Genomic DNA, 20,421 nt, shown 5'->3' on the forward strand with positions numbered 1-20,421 from the left:
GATCTTGTCCACATGCTTTCTTTAGTTTAAGATTTTTAATGTGTTCTAATATTTCAGATATTGTTACAGATTTATCTAATGGATTTTGATCATTTTTAATCGTTTTCTCCAAGTCTTCTAGAGTTTTCTGTATTTTACTCTGAGGTTGGTTAAGGTCCGCTGGTGCAATTTTTCGATACAAATTTTCAAAGTAAGATTTCCAAATTGTGCCATTCTGGAGTGACATCTCTAATTTGGGTTTTTCGAGTTTTTTATATAGGTTCCAGAAAGTGTTTTGATCTACCGAATCATCAATTTCATCAATTTTGGCTTTAAAATATTTTTCTTTTTTGTTCCACAAAAGTCTTTTGTAATTTTGCAGACAGTCTGAATAAGAAAGCCGTAATATCTGGCTGGACGGGTCTTTGTGCTTTTTGTTAGAGAGTCTCCTTAATTCTTTTCTGAGACCTGCACATTCATCATCGAACCAGACACCCTTTCTCATTCTCTAGTGATTTGTTTTATGTTTGCTTTGCGGTTTAATGTTAGATAGATTTATCAATGTTTTGAATATGCAATTTAAGTTTTTTGTTGCTAAATTTATTCCATTTATATCTAAAGTGAAATCAGTGGACATAAATTCATCCAGCATTTTTAATATAGTAGGACTGTTCATATTATCTTTGAATTGATCCGAGTTGGATTGATTCCATTTAAGTTTGGGTTTCAAAGGAAACAGTTTTTCAGAATCAAGTGGAGAAGTTTTAGTTATTTCACATGAGGGTTTCAGATAAAGCACAGTTTGGCAGTGATCGGAGATCGGGAGCTGAGGTCTGACTGTGAAGGCATTAATAAAGCTTGGGTCAATATCTGTTATTGAATAATCAACCACACTGGTTCCTAATCTGGAGCAGTAAGTGAATCTACCTAATGTATCTCCACGAGTCCTGCCATTAATGATGTAGAGTCCTAAACCTTTACAGAGTTTTAACATTTGTTTTCTATTAATGTTTACTGAGTTATCATAGCTGTTTCTTGGTGTGGTATTTGATGAGTAATGAAACGTGGTGTCATTGAGGATGTGATTATTATCTACAATATTTACATAATCAATTTCTCGCCCTGTTCTGTCGTTTAAGTCTCCGCAGACAAGGACATTTCCTCTGGACTGAAAGTGTAAGATGTCAGCCTGTAATGTTGGAAAGCTGTCCTCTTCGTAATAGGGAGAGTCGTGAGGTGGGATATAGACGGCACAGAGGTAAAGACTGGTTTGTGAAATGATGGATTTCACTTCAAGCCAAATAGATGATTTTCCAGTTGTCCAAAAATGTTTTCCTGTGCTGTTCTTTCAAACAGAAATTAGGCAAAAGTCCAAAGAGAGATAATAGCACTGTCTATTTAAAATATCTTTACCTCTCTTTTCATGTAAGTTTTCTTGTAGTAGTTGTTGTTGTTTGTTGCTTGATGTTATCCTTTCCAACATGAATATCCTCTAGGGTTATCCTGTGATCAGCTTCTCTTGAACTTTTCTTCAGATTCAGGTGTGAACGTGTAAAAAAAAAAAAAAAAAAAACTGTCCAGATTCAAAAAATCTTGTTTTAGATGTTGTCTAGATGTTGTTGTATGTTGAATCCACTATTTTCCTTAGCTTTGTTGGCAAATAAATCTTATTTTTCTAGCTATTTATCTGGAGCTCTCGCTCACTCTCTCTCTCTCGCACACACACACTCTCTCTCTCTCTCTCTCTCTCTCTCTCGCACACACACACACACTCTCTCTCTCTCTCTCTCTCGCACACACACACTCTCTCTCTCTCGCACACACACTCTCTCTCTCTCTCGCACACACACTCTCTCTCTCTCTCTCTCGCTCACACACTCTCTCTCTCTCTCGCACACACACACTCTTTCTCTCTCTCTCGCACACACTCTCTCTCTCTCGCACACACACTCTCTCTCTCTCTCTCTCTCTCTCTCGCGCACACACAATCTCTCTCTCTCTCTCTCTCGCGCACACACAATCTCTCTCTCTCTCTCTCGCACACACACTCTCTCTCTCTCTCTCTCTCGCACACACACTCTCTCTCTCTCTCTCTCTCTCTCTCACACACACACACACACACACACACACACACACACACACACACACACGCGCGCGCGCGTTTATGCATATGCACACACTTTGACATGGTTATCATCTAAGATAGATCACTTATTTAAAAATAATTAATTACAATTGGTAACCCATATCGATATTTGCAAACAAGTTCTATAGAAACTAAATCAATATCTATAGAAATTTTTAGTTTAAAAAAATTATTAACTATTAAGATCAGTTTATTAAATAATAGACAAACGTATTTAACTGAACGAAAAGAAATGCAAATCAAAAATTTGATAGATAGAAAGCTTTATGAAAGGTACTGTGAAAGAAAACATTTATAGACGAAACACTTATTTTGTGTAGTCAAAATGATACTTTGCCTTGTTTATTTCAATTGTGTAAAACACAATTGAAAATATGGCGAAATGTAAATGAAAAAAGTGCAATTTTGATAATCTGTTTATGTTTGATTTTAGTACTAAGAATTGCTTGTGAAAATTATGAAATTGTGTAAACGGGATGTAAATGCTTTAACCAGATGCCATGCATATCCCACACTGGTAGAAAAAAACGTATTTTGGTATTGTAGTACACTTATTCTCATGTAATAGTAATAGCCAATGTAGTGTGTGTGTGTGTGTGTGTGTGTGTGTGTGTGTGTGTGTGTGTGTGTGTGTGTGTGTGTGTGTGTGTGTGTGTGTGTGTGTGTGTGTGTGTGTGTGTGTGTGTGTGTGTGTGCGCGCGTGGGTGAGTGCGTGCGTGCGTGCGTGGGGGGGTGTTCATTGTCTTTGTTGGGACATTTGGCCCCCATGAGGAAAACAGCTTAAATCATACTTAGTGATATTTTTTGAATATACAAATAATAATAATAATAATAATAATAATAATAATAATAATAATAATAATACACTATTTGATCCTGAAAGTTAATCTGAATAAGTGAAGATGATGCAGTTTCAGGCAATGTGGTAAAAAGCAATGTTCTAAACTTCTGAGCATCCACAACCAACACAACGCCGCAGGCACTCTAGAATATTGTATGTTTATTCGCTCTTTATATTTTACCAGAAGATGGCGCTATGCTGCAGCCAATTGAGCATAATTGTAAACGTGTGTAATGACACAACTCGTCCACTAGGGGCAGGCGGAAGCTGCACATGCTGGATCGAGGAGGAAACGGAAATAAACAGAAAAATACAGCAATTTTTCACCATTTCAAGTCGGGCGAGGTACAAGAGCTCAACCTCACCAACGATTAAAGACCAATTGGGGTGGATTCTAGGTTCATTAAAACGAGAGAGCGAGTATTGGCCCTTACAGTTGTTTACAAGAGTGAGTAATGTTATATGAAACTTCAGTTTTTCTCTGACTGCCAGCGTCAGTTTTTTTACGTTAACATGACCAAAGGCCATAAGGCCTGTGTGCTTTACTATACATTATCTATATTCGCTATTATTTATGGTTATGAAACCATCGCTTTTATGCTTCTAGACATGTTGACAAAATGTCGACAAAAGAAACTCAGTCTCTTGTGTTGTTCTAAAGTTGCTTTACGGGATTTGTAAACTAACGTTAGAACCTTCGGGACTGCACTGAAATTATTGATGTTTCTTCTATTATCATTTAAACGATACATAGTTGAATAGTAATACTTTTAGAAACTTCAACATAATAGAGAGTGAAAGTGAGTTTCCTATTGTGTTATTCTATCTATAATTGTAAGCAATATTAAGCATAGCAGTTTTACAATTAATATCTATTTTATTTGAATGTTGTAAACATTGTGTTATTCTATTATATGATGCTAAACGTTTCAATATTTATACAGTCAGACAACAATACGTCAGTGTCAAATGCTGCTTGTTGATTTCCAATACTCTGCAAGATGTCAATATGATTGAAATGTACAATAACATATGCTTTAGATACAATCCACAGCTGTTCCATTTCCGGTGTCATTTACGCAATTTTCTTCGCTAGAAATCTGATATCGTTAATACATTACAGCTGGCTTGCATAGCTGTGTTTACGTTTCGACTTATTTCTGCGCAATCCTTGATATTTGCTCACAGGTTTAACCGAATATTATTCTGTGCACGTTCTATAGCACTATGACGTTATCGAGCCTTGCGTTCTCCAAGAAATTCCGAACGTTTATTGGTCGAACACTAGACGGAGCGAAGCCAATTGGGTGTTGACGTCTCTTCTAGGGCTTTGATTGGCCGAGTCCTCTTCGACGCGCTAATCTGATTGGACGGTCCGCTTTGCTCGCGGTGCGTAATTGGCCACTTGAGACGTCAAGCAGACGGGTTTCCTTCCTCTTTATGGGGAGCATTTGCTTTTTAATGCCAGTTGTATCGTGGGGCGCGGCCCATTGAACAATCTAGAACACTAGATCAACACTCTCCTATCGGATTTTCTGAAAGAGTGTATTTTGTTTACAGGTTTCTCGCCGTGATCTTAATGTGAGGATCGCGACGGGAGGAGAGACGCGGGGCTGAGGCTGAGAGAGAGAGAGGCAGGTGGACATCCTTGTGTCTTCTTGGATCTGTGCTCATCATCGCTATTGAGATCTCATTGTCTGGTCCTCTGGTCCACAACAGGGATATAAACTGCATCAGGAGGCATTTTCCACTGCTTCATACTCAACCACATAGGTGTCCGTCAGGCTGAATCATGGAGGCCATTGCAAAGTATGATTTCAAAGCAACTGCAGATGATGAGCTGAGTTTTAAACGTGGGGAAATATTGAAGGTAAGGCAAGATTATTTGATGGGTATTGTTGTTTATTAATATAAATCCACATGAGCGTGTAGTTATGGGAGTTTTATCTCGATCAGGATGTCTACAAGTCAATATTATTTCCTCATTATTAATTAACTACTGAAACAACACACAGGTTATATTGGAACTGCATTCATTTGGTTTTATAAGTTATTGATTTATTTTTTGATTTTCTATTCCCATACAAGGAAGTATTATTTGCCATTTAAATGAAGTAGAATAGATGTTTATGGTTTTGTATAAAAAAAAAAAGGCAGTGCTTTAAAAAATCTTAAGTAGAGATGCACCGAATAAGATTTTTTCATGGGCGATTCTGCTTGTCGATAAAAAAAAAGTAAATTATTTTTTTACAAGCAAATGAACCAATTCCTTCATGACTAACTTTTACTGTTACTTTGCTGACATTACAGCTTGCGATCTTAACGTCCTGTTCACAGACTTCGTAATATTTCCACACGGATGACATTTTTGGAAATGATTTTAATGCAGTTTGTGTGCATGTGTGTACTTCCAGAATGCAGATCGGCCAAAGTAAAACAAATCAAAAACCCTCCCGGCTGGTTCCAATCGATGGTTGGTCGACCGGTGCATCTCTTATCTTACCATATTGTATATTTCAACATATTAGCTCCGTCAATACTGTATGTGCACATCTTTGTTTATATGTACTTATTTAGCAGATGCTTTTATCTTGAGAGACTTGGAAGGGAAAAATGTAATGAATTTTTCATAAATTAGAGACATTTGTTGATTTCAGTGAGTAGTTTCTGTGCATTTCATGGTCATCATTTCCTCCCTTCTAATGTCTGTTTCGTGATATTAGCGTAGTTTCATCCATCAAAAAGGCAGCTTCTCCGAATGACTGTTTACGCAAGCACATCATTTCTCTTTCCTCTTGCGTCTGAATGTTAATCCAAGCGCAGCATCTGTTAATCCGGCCAGACCTCACAGATGTATGTCGCTGTCCAGCTTATGTAAAGCCGCGGTCTTTCGTTCACTCCCTAAGGAGAGTTCAAGCCGCCCCTCTTTGAGCTGGATTGCATCATATCAGATGTGTGGAGGAAAGGGCTCAAGTGCTCGAAGATTTAAACGCAATCATTCTAATCCTTCAGGTTAAATTTGGGGGCATCTTTCGTGCTTCGTGCACGCATAAGCCTCTCATAAGCATGTCAACCGCATCATTCCTTTGATCTGATTACCTGAGACTATCATCAGGTCTTTGTCTTTGCGATGGGACGGCAAAGAGTCACTAAATGAACCATGTACTGGAGTGATGAGGAAGAAAACGGATGACATCATGAGGGATTATGACATTGGTCTGTTCTTCTGTGGGCTTTTTTTGCTAGACTTCAGATTATGTTGTTGGATAATGCATGCAGAACAATAGGGTAATAATGAGATGATTCAAAGAGGAATCATGCATGTTCGTGTGTGTGTTTTATATTGATTACATACAGAGACCTGACTTTATTTATTCCCTTTTACGCCTTATACGCAAATGTGAGTACTATCTAAGCAAGCAGGCATTCCCTTAAAAATTCTCTGTACTTGCCGTCATGTCATTCCAAACCTGTATGACTTGTACGTATTCCTTCTAGAAGATTGGTTTTATCAATTCAGTGGATGTCAGTGGGGTCCAAAACAACATTGGATCCCATTGGAATTCATTCTATGAACAAAAAAAAGCATTAAAAAAAAAAGTCAGATTATGAGAGAATTTTCCATTTTTGGCTGAACTGTCAATTTAGTTTCACATGTTGTGTTTTGAAATGCATCAGGATGAGTATATCAGCGCACGTTAACATAAACTGTCTTCGTTTTTGCTGATCATCAGTCACAATGACCCAGCATTGTCTAAAATAACCGAGTTTGCTCAATCTCATCAACAAACTGCGAGATATGTTTTCGGCCCTGTGTGTTAGAATGTTCTGGATCTAGGCTATCTGACAAGTTTTATTGATTTATTATTATAGGCTATTTCACACTACCCCAACAACCATAGCAGCTTGGTGTAATATTGTGCACAAACATCAAGTAAGTGTCTTTACCATTGCAAACGTCATGAGTCTAGAGTAGAGCACTGACTGGCTCCAAGTCTACCCACTTCCCACAATTTTTCCGGCTTTTTTGCAGTCCGATGGAAGAAAAAAGGAGAAATCACCCGTGTTCTCGTGTTCAGTGTTGTGTGTTCTATATAGTTCTGTGGAGTTGCTGGTAACTATGAACACATTTGTGAGTGCTTTCTTTGTCTGTCTTTTTTTTTTTTTAAATTTTTGCATCTGTGATTTAATGAGGAAGTGATTCTTCGGAGTGTGCAAAAAAAAAAAAACACCATAAGTCAGCAAGGGTGCTAAAATGTCCAGAGAGAGAGAGGTCATCTTTATTGTCTGTTAGCATTTTATTTTATACTTGATTTACATTTTGAGATGAAAATGTGAGTGGTGTTTGCATATGCAAAAGTCATCCCCACAATGCAACGGGGTTCTTGGTGGTTGTCAAGGTGATGCTTTGCAGCTGCTAAGGTCTTCTGAGTGGCTTTTAGAGCAATTGCTCTGTATAGCCTTAGTGATGATTTCTGTGTGTTTTAGCAAATTGGCTCCAACTTAAGTACTTGTTGATGGACATGTGCAGTTCACTTAACTTTTTGACTTCCTTATCTTTAAACTCGACAGCCTCCAATGTAGATGTGACGTCTAGTATAACATCGACATATCTGATAACGGTGGTGATGTAGAAAACCCGCAGGTTATCTCTTGGCCCGTCAATCTAGACTGACCCGTATTACTGTACCCTGAATCGTCACAGACTGAGGTTTCAGTGGTGAACATGCTCAAGTCATTTTGTCTTGGTTTCTTTTCTGATGCAATAGCCAAATGAGCTTCATCCTCCTAAGTGTACTTCACCTTATATGGCTTGTTTTTAGTGGTCGGTGACCTATGTGGGTTTGCCAAAGGCCAATACTGATATCATGAGATCAGGGTGGCTGATAAATAATACATTTTAATGACAATAAATGAGAAATGCAATAGCAAAATATAAACGCATTTGTTTTATACAATATTAAGCCACCAGAAAAAACAGAAACGTCAGTTTTGTATTATTACCAGAAAAACGGGTGTTATTCATTAACAAGGATGTCAGTAGATCTTGAAACTGGCTGGTAATCTCAAAATAGCCAAACTGAATCGTTTTGGCTGATATCAGAGTTTTACTATTTTGTTCTTTTATTTTTTCAACACAGGGAATAAAATGGACATTTATGCTGTCTTAGGCAGGTATTTCAGCTTGTGATGGACATGTTTATAGGTAGGACACACTGTGAATAGAAATAATGTACCGCAGTGGATTTAAACACACTTTCCTCTTGTGTATAAAGTTTGGTCCATTATGATTATTATGATAGAGCCATCATGCTTTTAACAGTGTTTTGCGCTTTAAGACACCAAAGATATCGGTACGGTCCTCTTTGACTTACAGGAAAGCTTAGACGTAGTGACAGTGATCTCACACATTGACACATTCAAGTATTTAAAGTATAAAAGTTTTTTTGTAAATAAAAGGGGTTTTCACTTGCTACCACAGTAAGAGGAACAACCTGGTTTTTCTTTTTTAATTTACTTCTAATTCATCTGTGAGACGAAAATAAAAAAGATAAAATGTAGTTCTTCTCATTTTCACATTCTTCTTGTCGTTTTGCTTTTGATAGCTGGTCGGCCTGCAGAATGATTTTCTTAAAGGTGCAATGTGTAAAAATTGTGTATCTATTAACAGAAATGCAATATGGCATCCATAACTATGTGTTCAGTGGTGTATAAAGAACTTACTTAATAAACCGTAATGTTTTTATTACCGCAGAGTGAGACATTTATATCTACATAGGCGCGGGAATCCCCTTCTATGAAGGTCGACATATTGTGACGTCATGTTTCTACCGTAGCCGAACGCGAACAAACAGCGTTACAGAACGCGTTTCGTCACTACCTTGAAAGAGAAGCCACAGAAAGCTAGAAGCTAGCCATAAACACCGTGAGTAGTGACTTTTCCCTTGTCAGTGGTGTAAAATATGTAGTTGGATTGTTTCATGTAACTTAATTCTTCTCCCTCGCTGTGTTATGGCTTTGCTATGTGGGGATAAATGTGCTGGTTACGTTCGTGAGACAGCTGATTAGTACTCTTGTCATTGACCGTAAAACAGTTACAGGAATCACCAACCCGTCGATCTTGGAAGCATTTTAAGTCGATCGAGTTTCCAAAATCAGAGAAAAAAAGCCTATTGTGTGTAGTAAATGGTGTCTAGGGGATGCGGAGGCGCGCGCGCTCTTACAATCACGTTATTTTTGCCGCACGCACCTTTGGGCTCATGCGTACGCGTCCAGAATAAACAAGGCTTAACGCTTTAACCAGCTCAGCCACACTAACAGCTCATATTAGCCAGCTAAACTTTTACTACCCTGTTAGAAAAAATATATAGTTGCATAGTTTCATGTGGTTCTTCTCCCTCGCTGTATTATGGGTTTGCTATGTGGGGAGAAATGTGCTGGTTACGTCCGTGAGACAATCAACTAATTACTATTATTATATTATGTATTAAGACCCTTGATCCTCACCTGACTATGGCTTTGTAATCTTTATCCATGATGTGGTTTATAATGGGCTGTGGTACAGAAACTTGGTTTACTCTGGCTATTCTCTGCCGTCTCAGACGACGATGTTTGTCCCGTTTTAGCCACCGTAGCTTCTTCGAAAGGGAGGGGTGAGCGGTGGGCTGAGCCCTTAGTGTAAACTCGCAACCGAACCGCTAGATGTCGCTAAAAGTCACACACTGCACCTTTAAATGGACAACACAATGGCTGTTTCTCTTGTAACATATTGCGGGAATAAACATTGACCGGCTGATAGCTGTCGCTGAAAGGCCAAGCGTCTTTAAATTGACCTTTCATTCACTCTTCATTTTCCACATTGACGCTGATTGGGAAGGACTCCTCCGTTTATGGGTCTGTCTCATCTAAGGAGCGATGGAGACGGAGTCCGTGAGAACATTTGCTCGAGGGGTCGTTGTCCCGCTTACATGAACACGTTTGCAATGCTGTTGAAACATGCCATGTGGATAGCAGCACAGCTCTGAAATGAGTCATTATGCTCCAGACTCTTTATTCTAGGAATAACCATGAGCATTTTTTTCCGAAAGAAATGAAAAGGTTTTATTTCGGTACTCACAGGTGATTCAGAATACAATACAGTAGAGATAAAGGCTGTACTAAAAGCTAAGTTAAGTATTAAAGTTCAGCGTGTAACTTGTCTTGCAGATAATGTTGCAGACATGAATGATACTTTGAATTGTACGGCTTGTTAATGTTTTACCCAATGTCTCGGTTCCCTGGGTGTGCATGAACTGATAAAATGTATAGCTTGCATGCAATGCAAGTCAGTTTGGATAAAATCGTTTGCTAAATGTAAATGTAATGTTATTAAGTTTGTAAGCATTTAGATTTCAAATTTTTGATTGACAAAATAAACATTGAAGGATGGACCTGAGCCATATCTGGAGAGTGGAGACTAGAATAGCTTATACACCTGGGATTGGGCTATTTTTGAGCCTGCATGCACTGTAGCAAACCACCACATAAAAAAAAACTGATCAGAATACCCTAGCAACGCCCTGGCAACCCTGCATGTCATGCATTCAAAAAGAGATCAAAGACACGTTTACTTACAGTAAATCTATCAAAGGTAAGGTTTAACTGATAATCCTTTTGATTTATTCACTTTTCTACTTAGTCAAAACAAAAATTGTTCAGACACCAGATATAATATTTGATATTTTTTACTAGTGGTTGCAGGACACTATTGTTCTTTATAGACCTTACCATGTTTTGCTTAAGTGTTTTTCTTTCATTGCTCATTCGACCCTTTTACACCTCAGACTGAACAAATTGAAGCATTGCTTGGTAATTGGTTGACCTAAATTGGTATTATCTTATTGTGTACTTAAACTTAACAGCTGACAGCTATTCTACATAATTCATTTGTGAGACATTCTAACAGAAGGATGGCCAAAACCAGTGAAATATCAACTGATTTGATAACCATAGCGAATAAACTGTGGTATTGTGAGAAATGTTAAAGATGTCTGAATACATTTTGGTTCGACTGTAGTTACATTTGATAAATGACCTCCACTCAGTGGTGAAGGGACTTATTTAATGTATCATTTGCTTAAATTATCATACTATTTTTAGCATTATATTCATAATGCATGCTATGCTGACTCTTAATGACTGTATTTCTTTTCCTATTGGGCCAAAAAGCAGAAATAAAGCCATGATTAAAAATGTATTCTGCATCATAATCTGTATCTGCCGTGATGATTGGTAAAACTCTTTAAAAAAGGATTTTAAACAGGTCAGGTTTACTAATGAGTGGTTGCAGATGCTGTCTGTTGACCTGGCAGCAACGTTTTTGTAGGTTTCATTTCATTCCTCCACATAGTTTCAGTTTCTCCCTCTTGAATTTCTAATCGTTTCAGCAGCTGTCATTCAGCGTCCCCTGCGTTTCACCTCTGATGACTTCATAAAGCCACCGCATGCTTTATGAACAGTGCTTTAATGTCAGTTATTTGCTCTTCACATAGTATCGTTTATCAGTCTGGTACATTTGCCTCTAGCTGTGGAAATGAGGTGAAATTATCCTGGAAAATGGTAATAAATACAGTTTGCAAATGCTGTAATAAACTGACACAATTTGCATTGATAACAATAGCCTACATTTGTTTTTCCAAGTGTTCTTTTTTTCCCTCCTGCTCCATCTCTCCCTCTCTCTCTCTCTCCCTCCATCTCTCCCTCTCTCTCTCTCTCTCTCCCTCTCTCTCTCTCTCTCTCTCTCTCTCTCTCTCTCTCTCTCTCTCTCTCTCTCTCCCTCTCCCTCTCCCTCTCTCCCCCTCTCCCTCTCCCTCTCCCTCTCTCTCTCTCTCCTCCTAGTCTGTGACACACGCTCTGATCTTTTCCTTGAGATGAGTCGGTAAAGACAGACATGATTTAACAGGCCCCTGCTCCATTGCCCTCGGCCTCTAGTCAAGCTGAATTAGACTGCATTGCTGCCCTCTCAGTTCATCTGTTCTCGTCTCCTTTGCTACGTCAGTCTCTGTTCATACTGACTGCAGTTTGCACTGACAAAACCAGAAGCCGTTGGTTTTTGATGAGAGTTGGCGATTTCTGGCAGCAGAGGCTCGCTCTCGGCGATGTGAATTTTGAGTACAATTCAACTTTATGAAAATAATGCACAGCAGCTACCAATGGGAGTTAAGACTATTGGATTGATACAAAAAATGAGGCTTCTGTGCAATACCAGCCTGTGGTACTAAATCGATACCTCAGGCAACAAATGCGCAGCAACACGACAGGCCTATATGAAATTAAACTAAACATGCAATGCGTTATTAAAATACTATGACTTTCTTATCGACACTTCTCTTATGTCTTACGTTTCTTCCATTGTCGTCTGATGGTCTTCTCATTAATGTTAATTTATATGTCATAAATATAATATTTCATACTTGTTTTTCATGAATAATTAAATTCCACCAAAGGGTAGAAGTTAACTTTTGTTCCTAATCCAAAAATCTGGATTTAGTTTATAGACAATTTGGTAACACTTTTCTGAAAGGCTTTATATATAATGTATTTTAATGCATTAATTATGCGTTGCAATGCATTGTATGGTCTCATGAATAATTGTAACCACAGTTATAAAACAATAATAATAATAATCTAATCATTGAACACACCTTTATAAAATATAATGCATTAAAACGCATCAAACAACCAGTTTCAGATGTAACAAGGAGCCTGCAAATATTACAATGAATTTTAACTTTGGTTACAATTATTCATAAACCGATATAATGCTTAATAACATATGTTAAGAATACCTTATGGTGCACTATACATAAATTATTTAAGTAAAGTGTTATTGAGAACAAGGATACTAAATGTTATAATACACAGATCAGATTCTGAAAATTGTTTAGTGCTTTACTCCATGCAACACATCGCAAGCAGATAGTGGAGTTCACATGATAGTGTTGCAGTTAGTTAATACAGGAACTTCTATTAGCAACGTGATTTTTAGTCACTGTCAGTTGCTTCAGTTTGCTCTTGGCACCCTAAAGCTCATCATCATCTCAGAGGAATATGGCAGCAGGCTTGCGGTTTCTTCCACCTGTTCTGGAGTTTTCTGCTGTGCCCTAGATCTGGAGGTGGGGGCACCTCCTCAACCCAGCAGCATCCTGAACACATCATTCCTGTACAGAGCAGGCCGTGTTGCAGGCAGGTTCAGCAGGTTTGGCGGGTGTCACAAATATGAAGTGAAACACATTTTGATCGTTGATATGAATTTGATTTGAGCACTTTATAATGAAGTAAAAAGCACTTCAAAGGTGTTTGTTACAGCTTATGGAACGACTTCCAGTGTTTTTTGTTAGACAACCATTTTTTAAAGTGCCCCTATTATGCTTTTGTAAAGTCTCCTACAGCAGGTTTACATGCATCAAAAGTAAAAAAAACATTTTTTCACATTCTCTACATTGCACATCACCACATTGTTCACTGATTCTCAAACGACTCAATCGATGAATCAGTCTCTCTAAATCCCTCCTTTCTGTGAGCAGGAGCTACTCTGCTCTGATTGGCCAGATGGCCCAGTGTGCTTTGATTGGTCTGCCGCTTAAAGCGCATGTTGGAAGCTAACGCTTATTACCATAACTATAAACTTCAGCTCACAAGGCTTCCTCAGCGATTGTACGCTGTAAAGACCGTAACGATGACATTGTTCAATATCAATCCGAGCGCGGGTCTGATGAAACATTTGAAGAACTTATTCAACCCGAACCTCCATTGCAAGGATGACTTGATCAGGACGTTTCTCAGTGAATTGCTACTCAGTTTGAGGTGCAGATGTTAATTCCTCACTATCAGCTTTAACAAGTGTATGTCCATCAAAACCCCATGTGTGTGTTTAGGGCTGGGTTTCGATTCAAATTTCAAGAATCGATTCGATTCCGATTCTCAAGATCTTGAATCGATTATCATTATTCGATTCGATTCGATCCGATCTGATCCGATCTTCGAGTTACCTGAATTACAGGACTGTAGTTATGCAACATATTGATACTATTATTATAGACATTTAACTGCAAATTAATGGAATATTGATGGTTGTAAAGAACAATCCCCCTTCCAGAGTGTTGATACAACTGCTTCCACAAACTTGCACTGGTGTAGACGACAGAGGACGCAGAGGTATTTCAGCAGCAGTACTAGGGCTATCGCGATTAGGCTACCGCAATCTTGTAGTACCGCGCTACTGACAAGTCAACCGCAGAGGATTGCAAGTAACCCCAGCAACCGCGATATTCACGTTTTTTTATAAGGCTATACCCTTCTTGTTTTGAACTTCATGCATGTGTATTGAATGTTAAACAAGTTCATAATGATAACAAACAAGACTGTTTATCGTGGTGATGTGTAGCCTACAGAGGCTTCGCACAGACAGTGAATGAGAGAGATCGGCAGAGCGCGTGCAATTACCTGCGTCTGTCTTTGAAGTCATATGTATTCGTGAAAATTCGTATTGCCGTGTCAAAGGAAAGCGAAATATTTGTCGTATCATCCTTCTAACTTTCACGTCACGGGTATTTACCATAAATGCGCGTCAGCAGCAGCGCTGGTCAGCATTCCACAGCGCGAGGAAGCCGCGGGAAAACTAAAATCAGCGAGTCACGCATTGAATCAATGCATTATTGGTCTCTAATAAGTGAAGCATCAGCTTCAGCGTTACCCATGCGACGCATTGCTGCTCAGCTGAGCCTTGAAAAGTGGAACTCAAAGTTAAAAATAATTAACACATTGTTTCATTACATCTCTTTTAATGAATCAGCTTTTTTGAACGTGTTCGTTGAATGAACGGTTTAATGACTCACTCAAAGCCCGTTGTCGTAACAATGTGCGCACTGAGTGAAAGCCTTTCAATGAGCATACAGGGATCTCCCAGTCGCGGCAAGTTAAAGTTCACGGGGAAAATGTAAGCCTATTATTAAATCGATCCTCTGAGTTACAGATCGATCTTTACAAATTAATATCAAAATCGATTCAGAATTGGTGAATCGATTTTTTCAACACAGCCCTATGTGTGTTTCTAAATTATTGCGACGCACACGCGGGAACTAACTGTATCAATAATGGTGCATATGTTAGTGAATGATTGATGTAACATTAAAGTCTGCGAAACAAATCTTGTTCCAGCCTTCATCATTACTCAAAGTAGTAAGAACGACAGACAATATGCATTTATAGACTCTATTTTAGGTAATGGTGTCCCACAGCTGCTAAGCAGAACTATTTCATTGAAACCGTAATAGCCTGAGTTAGCCGGTTAGCCGGAGACCAACACAATATAAAACACAAAACTACATATTTTGAGAAAATATATTGGCCTAGCCTAGAAATCTAGACGCACCCTAACGGCAGCAAAAATTATTTTGCAGAAAGGGTGGTCTAGCAACTCTCCATAGACTTTTGAGCTGGAAAAACCAAATTCTGGTCGGGCCAATCACATCGTGTATAAAGTTGGTGGTCGGGCTTAACATAATGACGGCAGAGTTGTGACGGTTCCCCGCATAGTTCTGCGTGATTTCCCTGCTACTTGAAAACAAAGAAGATGCTGCTGGCGAACAGCGGTCTTTCGAATCTGCTTTGGCCGTGACTCTGGATGACTTGGAGTTAAGAGAACGTCACTTAAGTCATTCTTAAAAAAGGAAGATGTGTTCGGAGTTTTGACGACCAGATACGGCAAAAGTTTAATATATCAACTAGCTCCACTGGTGGAAAAACGCATGGGACTCACTCAGCCACAGCCGTTCGTTGTTTTGGTTGGTTGTAGCGCTGTCCTATTGCGTGCAGAGGGAATTTGAAAGACAACAGTTTATCCTGCCCCTCGGATTGAGGTATGCCAATTGTGAGTTCCCAGACCTAACATCTTGATAGGTCTGGCTTGCCAGGCTAATATTGGCCTACATCAATAATTAATCATACTTATCGGTTGTGATTCTGAAGAGCAAGCTGGTCCAAATAAACTGGGTACCGGCCCATCTTTCAAGAGCAAATGTTTTGTGAATGCCGGCGTTGAACTGTGAGATTTGAGAAGCAGTCGTCAGTAAAAAAAAAACATGTTTGGGGGCTGGTCAAGTTGTTTGCGGGCAGACATTTGTCTTGTCTAGTGACGTAGAACCGTAAAAGCAGTTGAATTCGAAACAAAAACGACTCGTAAAGGCGGTTCAGTCGATTCTTTCTTTTGGGAAACAATACCTTTATTTATCGTGCACTTTTGACTTACAACTTTGCTGTACATTTACATTCACAGACGGCTATATTACACTGCATAAAAGAGAATATCTGAAAAATGATAATAGGGGCACATTAATGTGCAGCTCAATAACACTTTAATATCAAGCATGTCCCGCACTAGACGAGTCACCTGACGTGATTTGACTGATTTTTTGGACAAAATGGGCTTTCAATAAAACCTGGATCGGCGAAACTATTAAATCGCTGCTACCTGACTAAGAAAACAGAGAAAAAGTAATTAAATAGATAAATATTTATGCAAAGTTTTATACATTTACTACAACTTCTTTACTGCCAATTATCCAGTCACATTTTATATTTCCAATATTTATTGTAGTTGTTGATAAAAGACATTGATTTCTAACATATGCTGAGGGTTTGAAGCCAATGGCTGGTCATTTATAGGGTCAGGCTTGTGTAAACTCTTAGGCTGATTGCTTGCTCAAAGACAGCAACAGCTCAGTGGTTTTACCTTGATTGTATCTGTGATCAATAGAGGGGCTCTTCAAACTGATAGTGTATAATTTACACGTCTCTTCCTCTACAGTATATGAGCTGAACTGGATGCGTCTTGTTGAAATGCCTTTTTGTCGAGTCAGGACGGACTGCTCGCAAGCCACTTACCGTAAATTTGTTGGAAGGATTTCATGCCTTCTTGCTTTTCTTGTAATTTAGATAATGCATTTTGGCTTTGTCAAATACGTGCAATTAAAAACCTAATTAGACCAAAAATGAATACAAATTCTTGCAGTGGGTAGATATACACTTGCGTCCATCCAGCTGTAAATGCGTCCGAAAAAGGAAACAATAGTGCAACTTTTCCGAGATGGTTCTCACTGCGGAACATGAAATCCATGGGGAGGAGTCGGATCCAGATCCAACTCCTCCCACCTTACATACACCTAAACCTAGCCAACTCCGCCCCCTGATCCCTAAACACACCCCTAATCCTACCCATCTCCACCCCTTGGATCTTGATCCGACTCTTCCCCGTGGATCTCATGTACTGCATTGAGGTGCTACTGACTTTTCCAGCTCTTTGATGACAGTGTCCCTGTGGTCTGTTGGTATTGTTTGTGATGTTACGAGTAAAATAGAAAATAAATCCACATCTGTTGGCATGCGTTTGTGTAGTAAGATGTTGCTTTTATAAGATATAACTATAGGTTGTGGGCTATAACCAAGGAAGAGCCATTATATTAAATATTTGTGATGTATCATTCAACATTTTGTTGGTGATATAAAATAAACCAACATTATAAATACTGTGAATATTTTACCATTTAATCCTTTTTATTTGGGTCGGTACGTTTTCTAAGTCCTCAGTATTTGGCTAATTTTGCCTGTAAGGATTCTTTTTTTAGGGTTTCTATATGCGAGCTGGGATACGTCATTGATCTGGTCTTGTTAGAATGTGATCATGGAACTAAACGCTTTGCCAACGTAAGCCCAGCTTCACTCTGAAGGTCCACACTTCTAAGAAATCCCCCTGAAGTGACTCGTGACAGGTTATGACAGGTTCCCCACTTTAGCTAATAATACTGAAGTTTGCTTATTACTGATCAACCTTTTAGAAAGAAACTGTCACTTGTGGAAACTGTCATGTACGATTACTTTTTTTGTGGAACGCAGTCGGATTGTCCTCACTTCCCCTAAGACTGTGTCTTAAAATGTATTAAAGGGGAATGGAAAGTCGCCTCTTTCAGCTTAATGGAAGTTCTGAATCTTTTTCCCTGAAAGCCAAACTTGCTTTTAAACTATTCATCGCCTATTGCGAAGAGCAGAAGCGAAAGATAGGGATATTTAAGTAGTTAAGTGGCTTAGTTTGGACAGAGAAAATGTGGCTTACGTAAAAACTCAAACCCATGTCTCAAATAAAAAGGTTGAGGTTAAGGACAGGAAAGGGGTGAGCTGATGAAATGTTAATGTGTGAATGCATAAGACAGTTAATGTGGCCATCTGTCCTGTAATTGAAAAGAGCTGTCCGACCGTTCATTACAGGCACGAATATGTTCAATTTTTAATGACAAAGGACATAATTAGTCTTGGATTCAGATTTGTTTTAGGTTGTTTTCGTCTAAACTTTATACAATTATAAATGTAGGGCTTGAAAGAGAACTGACAGAAAAAAAGATTGAAAATGAATAAAGTGTTTGGGACCTTAAATGTTAAGCGCATTTAAAGCTTTAGCATGAAAATATGCAACAAATGCCTTCCACTTAAGGCACTTTTTTGATTGCTTGGAATAATGTGCACTGAATATTTAGATATACTTAACTGAGGAATATTTTCAGTTAATATTTGAGTGAATTTGATATAGTATTTAGATACCACACTTCAAATTTGTGTTTTTTACATTATGCTCTTATGTTATTATTTGGTCCAACAAACACTTCAAAGTTTTAAATTTAAATGTGCCGATGCAGTGAGTGCCCTAAATTATTGTGTATGGAATACAGAAGGTTTTTACAAACGCTTGATAGCAAAGCCATAACAAATGTTGCTATGATAATGTCGCAGCTGTAATATAGCAACATGGATGCAAATTATTTTAACATGTTTGGGAGAGCTGCTTTCGACCAAATAATATTAGCAATTAAAGACATATTATTCAGAGCCATTGTATTTTGAAAATGCTTGTTATAGCAAAGACGTTCTGTATTCTAATTTACATATTGGTTTTAAAAAAATCTAGCATATTTAGACAAAGTTGACTCTTGATTCTTTGCGTCATCTTGCTTTGAATGTATTATCAGCTGCTTCATGTAACTTTGCTGTTGGCATCTTTTGTAGAGGAGTTCAAACATTTTTTTTTCCCCTTCAGGCATTAATCGGATCAAAGCTGTAATGTGTAAAGCCCTGTTTTCTGCATGGAACCACTGGATTTTTCCAAGAATAACTTTTAGCTTTCAAATCGATTTTTATAAACCCAAAGCTGAAAATAAACCTAAAAGCTGACTGTCAGTTTAAGAAAAACTCTTTATCAGTTCTTGTCATTGTCGATAAGCATCATGTGGATGTTAAACTTGGTTTTTGATCAGATTAACTCTTCCTCCTCTGTTTTGCCACTTTAAATCAGGCATATGTTTGGTAAAAACCTTGTTTTGTTACTTCCGTTCAACAGTCTTCTCGACTGGTCTGGTTACAGACCGCATTTGGGAGGCTTTTTATTTAGATCATCATGACCACACTGGGTTCTTTGAAGCAGACATGCAATGATGACATTATGTGTGAATGTCTTATGACAGCTCAAGTTGAGATGATCACTGAGGCACTTTGTTAATGTCCATTTCTGTAATATAATAATCAGACATTTTGGTAGAAGTTGTTGTGGCACTTGCTAAATGATATAAACCGCCATGCTGATGATTTGAATGTAGTTTGTATATCTTATCAGTGCAAAACACTCATTAGTTTAAGTGGCGGTTATAATCTAATGTCAGTGTTTTCATAAAGCTCTCAGATTTTTCCAAAAATCAACTGGAAATATTCAGCAACGTCTTGTGGTTTTGAATCACACTGCCAGTAGAAAGGAGGAACTCATCTAGTTTAGACGCACATCAGCTGAGCTGTCTAAACATGCACATAATTAAATCAAGCGCTTTTGAAACTTTAATAAGATTCCCTTGCACATCCATCAAAGCGCTTTCTTTCTATTACAACATGCTTTTCATGCCAACTTAAAGTTGTTGTTTTTTCATTTAATTTTTATAATTCAAAATTTATTGTGGTCATAACATTTTCCCCTCTAGTTGTAATTTCCATGTCCGAAGAAATCCTGATAGAAATGTTTGTAGTAAATGGGGATGTCAGTTTACCATAATCGATCTGTGATGGAAAGACCTTGAAGTTGTCTTCCATCAATGTTTTTACTGTGTTCTCACTGTTCCTGTGCATTTTATAATATTTATGTGGGGTTTGCGGTTTTAGATTTCCTGTTTTAGAGTGGTCGACTTGCCTCAAAGAAAGCACGAACTTTATGGGTGCGCTCATTTGACTTATTGAAATGTTTGTACAAATGTATTGGTTTTAAATGTCCTATTTATTGTGTATTGACTCTTGTTCTTAATCATCTTGTGTATTTATTTATTAATCATGTTGAAGCAAGAGTTGATTTTAAAAGGGTATGCTCCAATAAGTAAGTGGGAAAATGTGT

General features: G+C 38.2%; 1 protein-coding gene across 4 annotated transcripts in view; it reads left to right on the forward strand.

Annotated features, from left to right (window-relative positions):
- The first annotated feature begins 3,219 nt into the window (after positions 1 to 3,219).
- The window catches only part of grb2b (growth factor receptor-bound protein 2b), a 52,588-nt gene continuing 35,386 nt past the window's right edge, over positions 3,220 to 20,421 (forward strand). The window contains exons 1-3 of one of the 4 annotated variants that reach the window (XM_077211928.1): positions 3,224 to 3,414; positions 4,527 to 4,600; positions 4,686 to 4,836. In XM_077211928.1, the coding sequence (XP_077068043.1) occupies positions 4,759 to 4,836 (78 nt within the window). In that variant the 5' untranslated portion in view covers positions 3,224 to 3,414; positions 4,527 to 4,600; positions 4,686 to 4,758. Of the gene's footprint in view, positions 3,415 to 4,398; positions 4,837 to 20,421 lie in introns of those variants that run through there. The other 3 variants (XM_077211931.1, XM_077211927.1, XM_077211929.1) reach the window with 3 other exon arrangements.

The sequence above is a fragment of the Siphateles boraxobius genome, unplaced genomic scaffold, assembly GCF_051911475.1.
Source record: "Siphateles boraxobius isolate OS27281-9 unplaced genomic scaffold, OSU_SipBor_1 66, whole genome shotgun sequence".
Classification (NCBI taxonomy): Eukaryota; Metazoa; Chordata; class Actinopteri; order Cypriniformes; family Leuciscidae; genus Siphateles; species Siphateles boraxobius.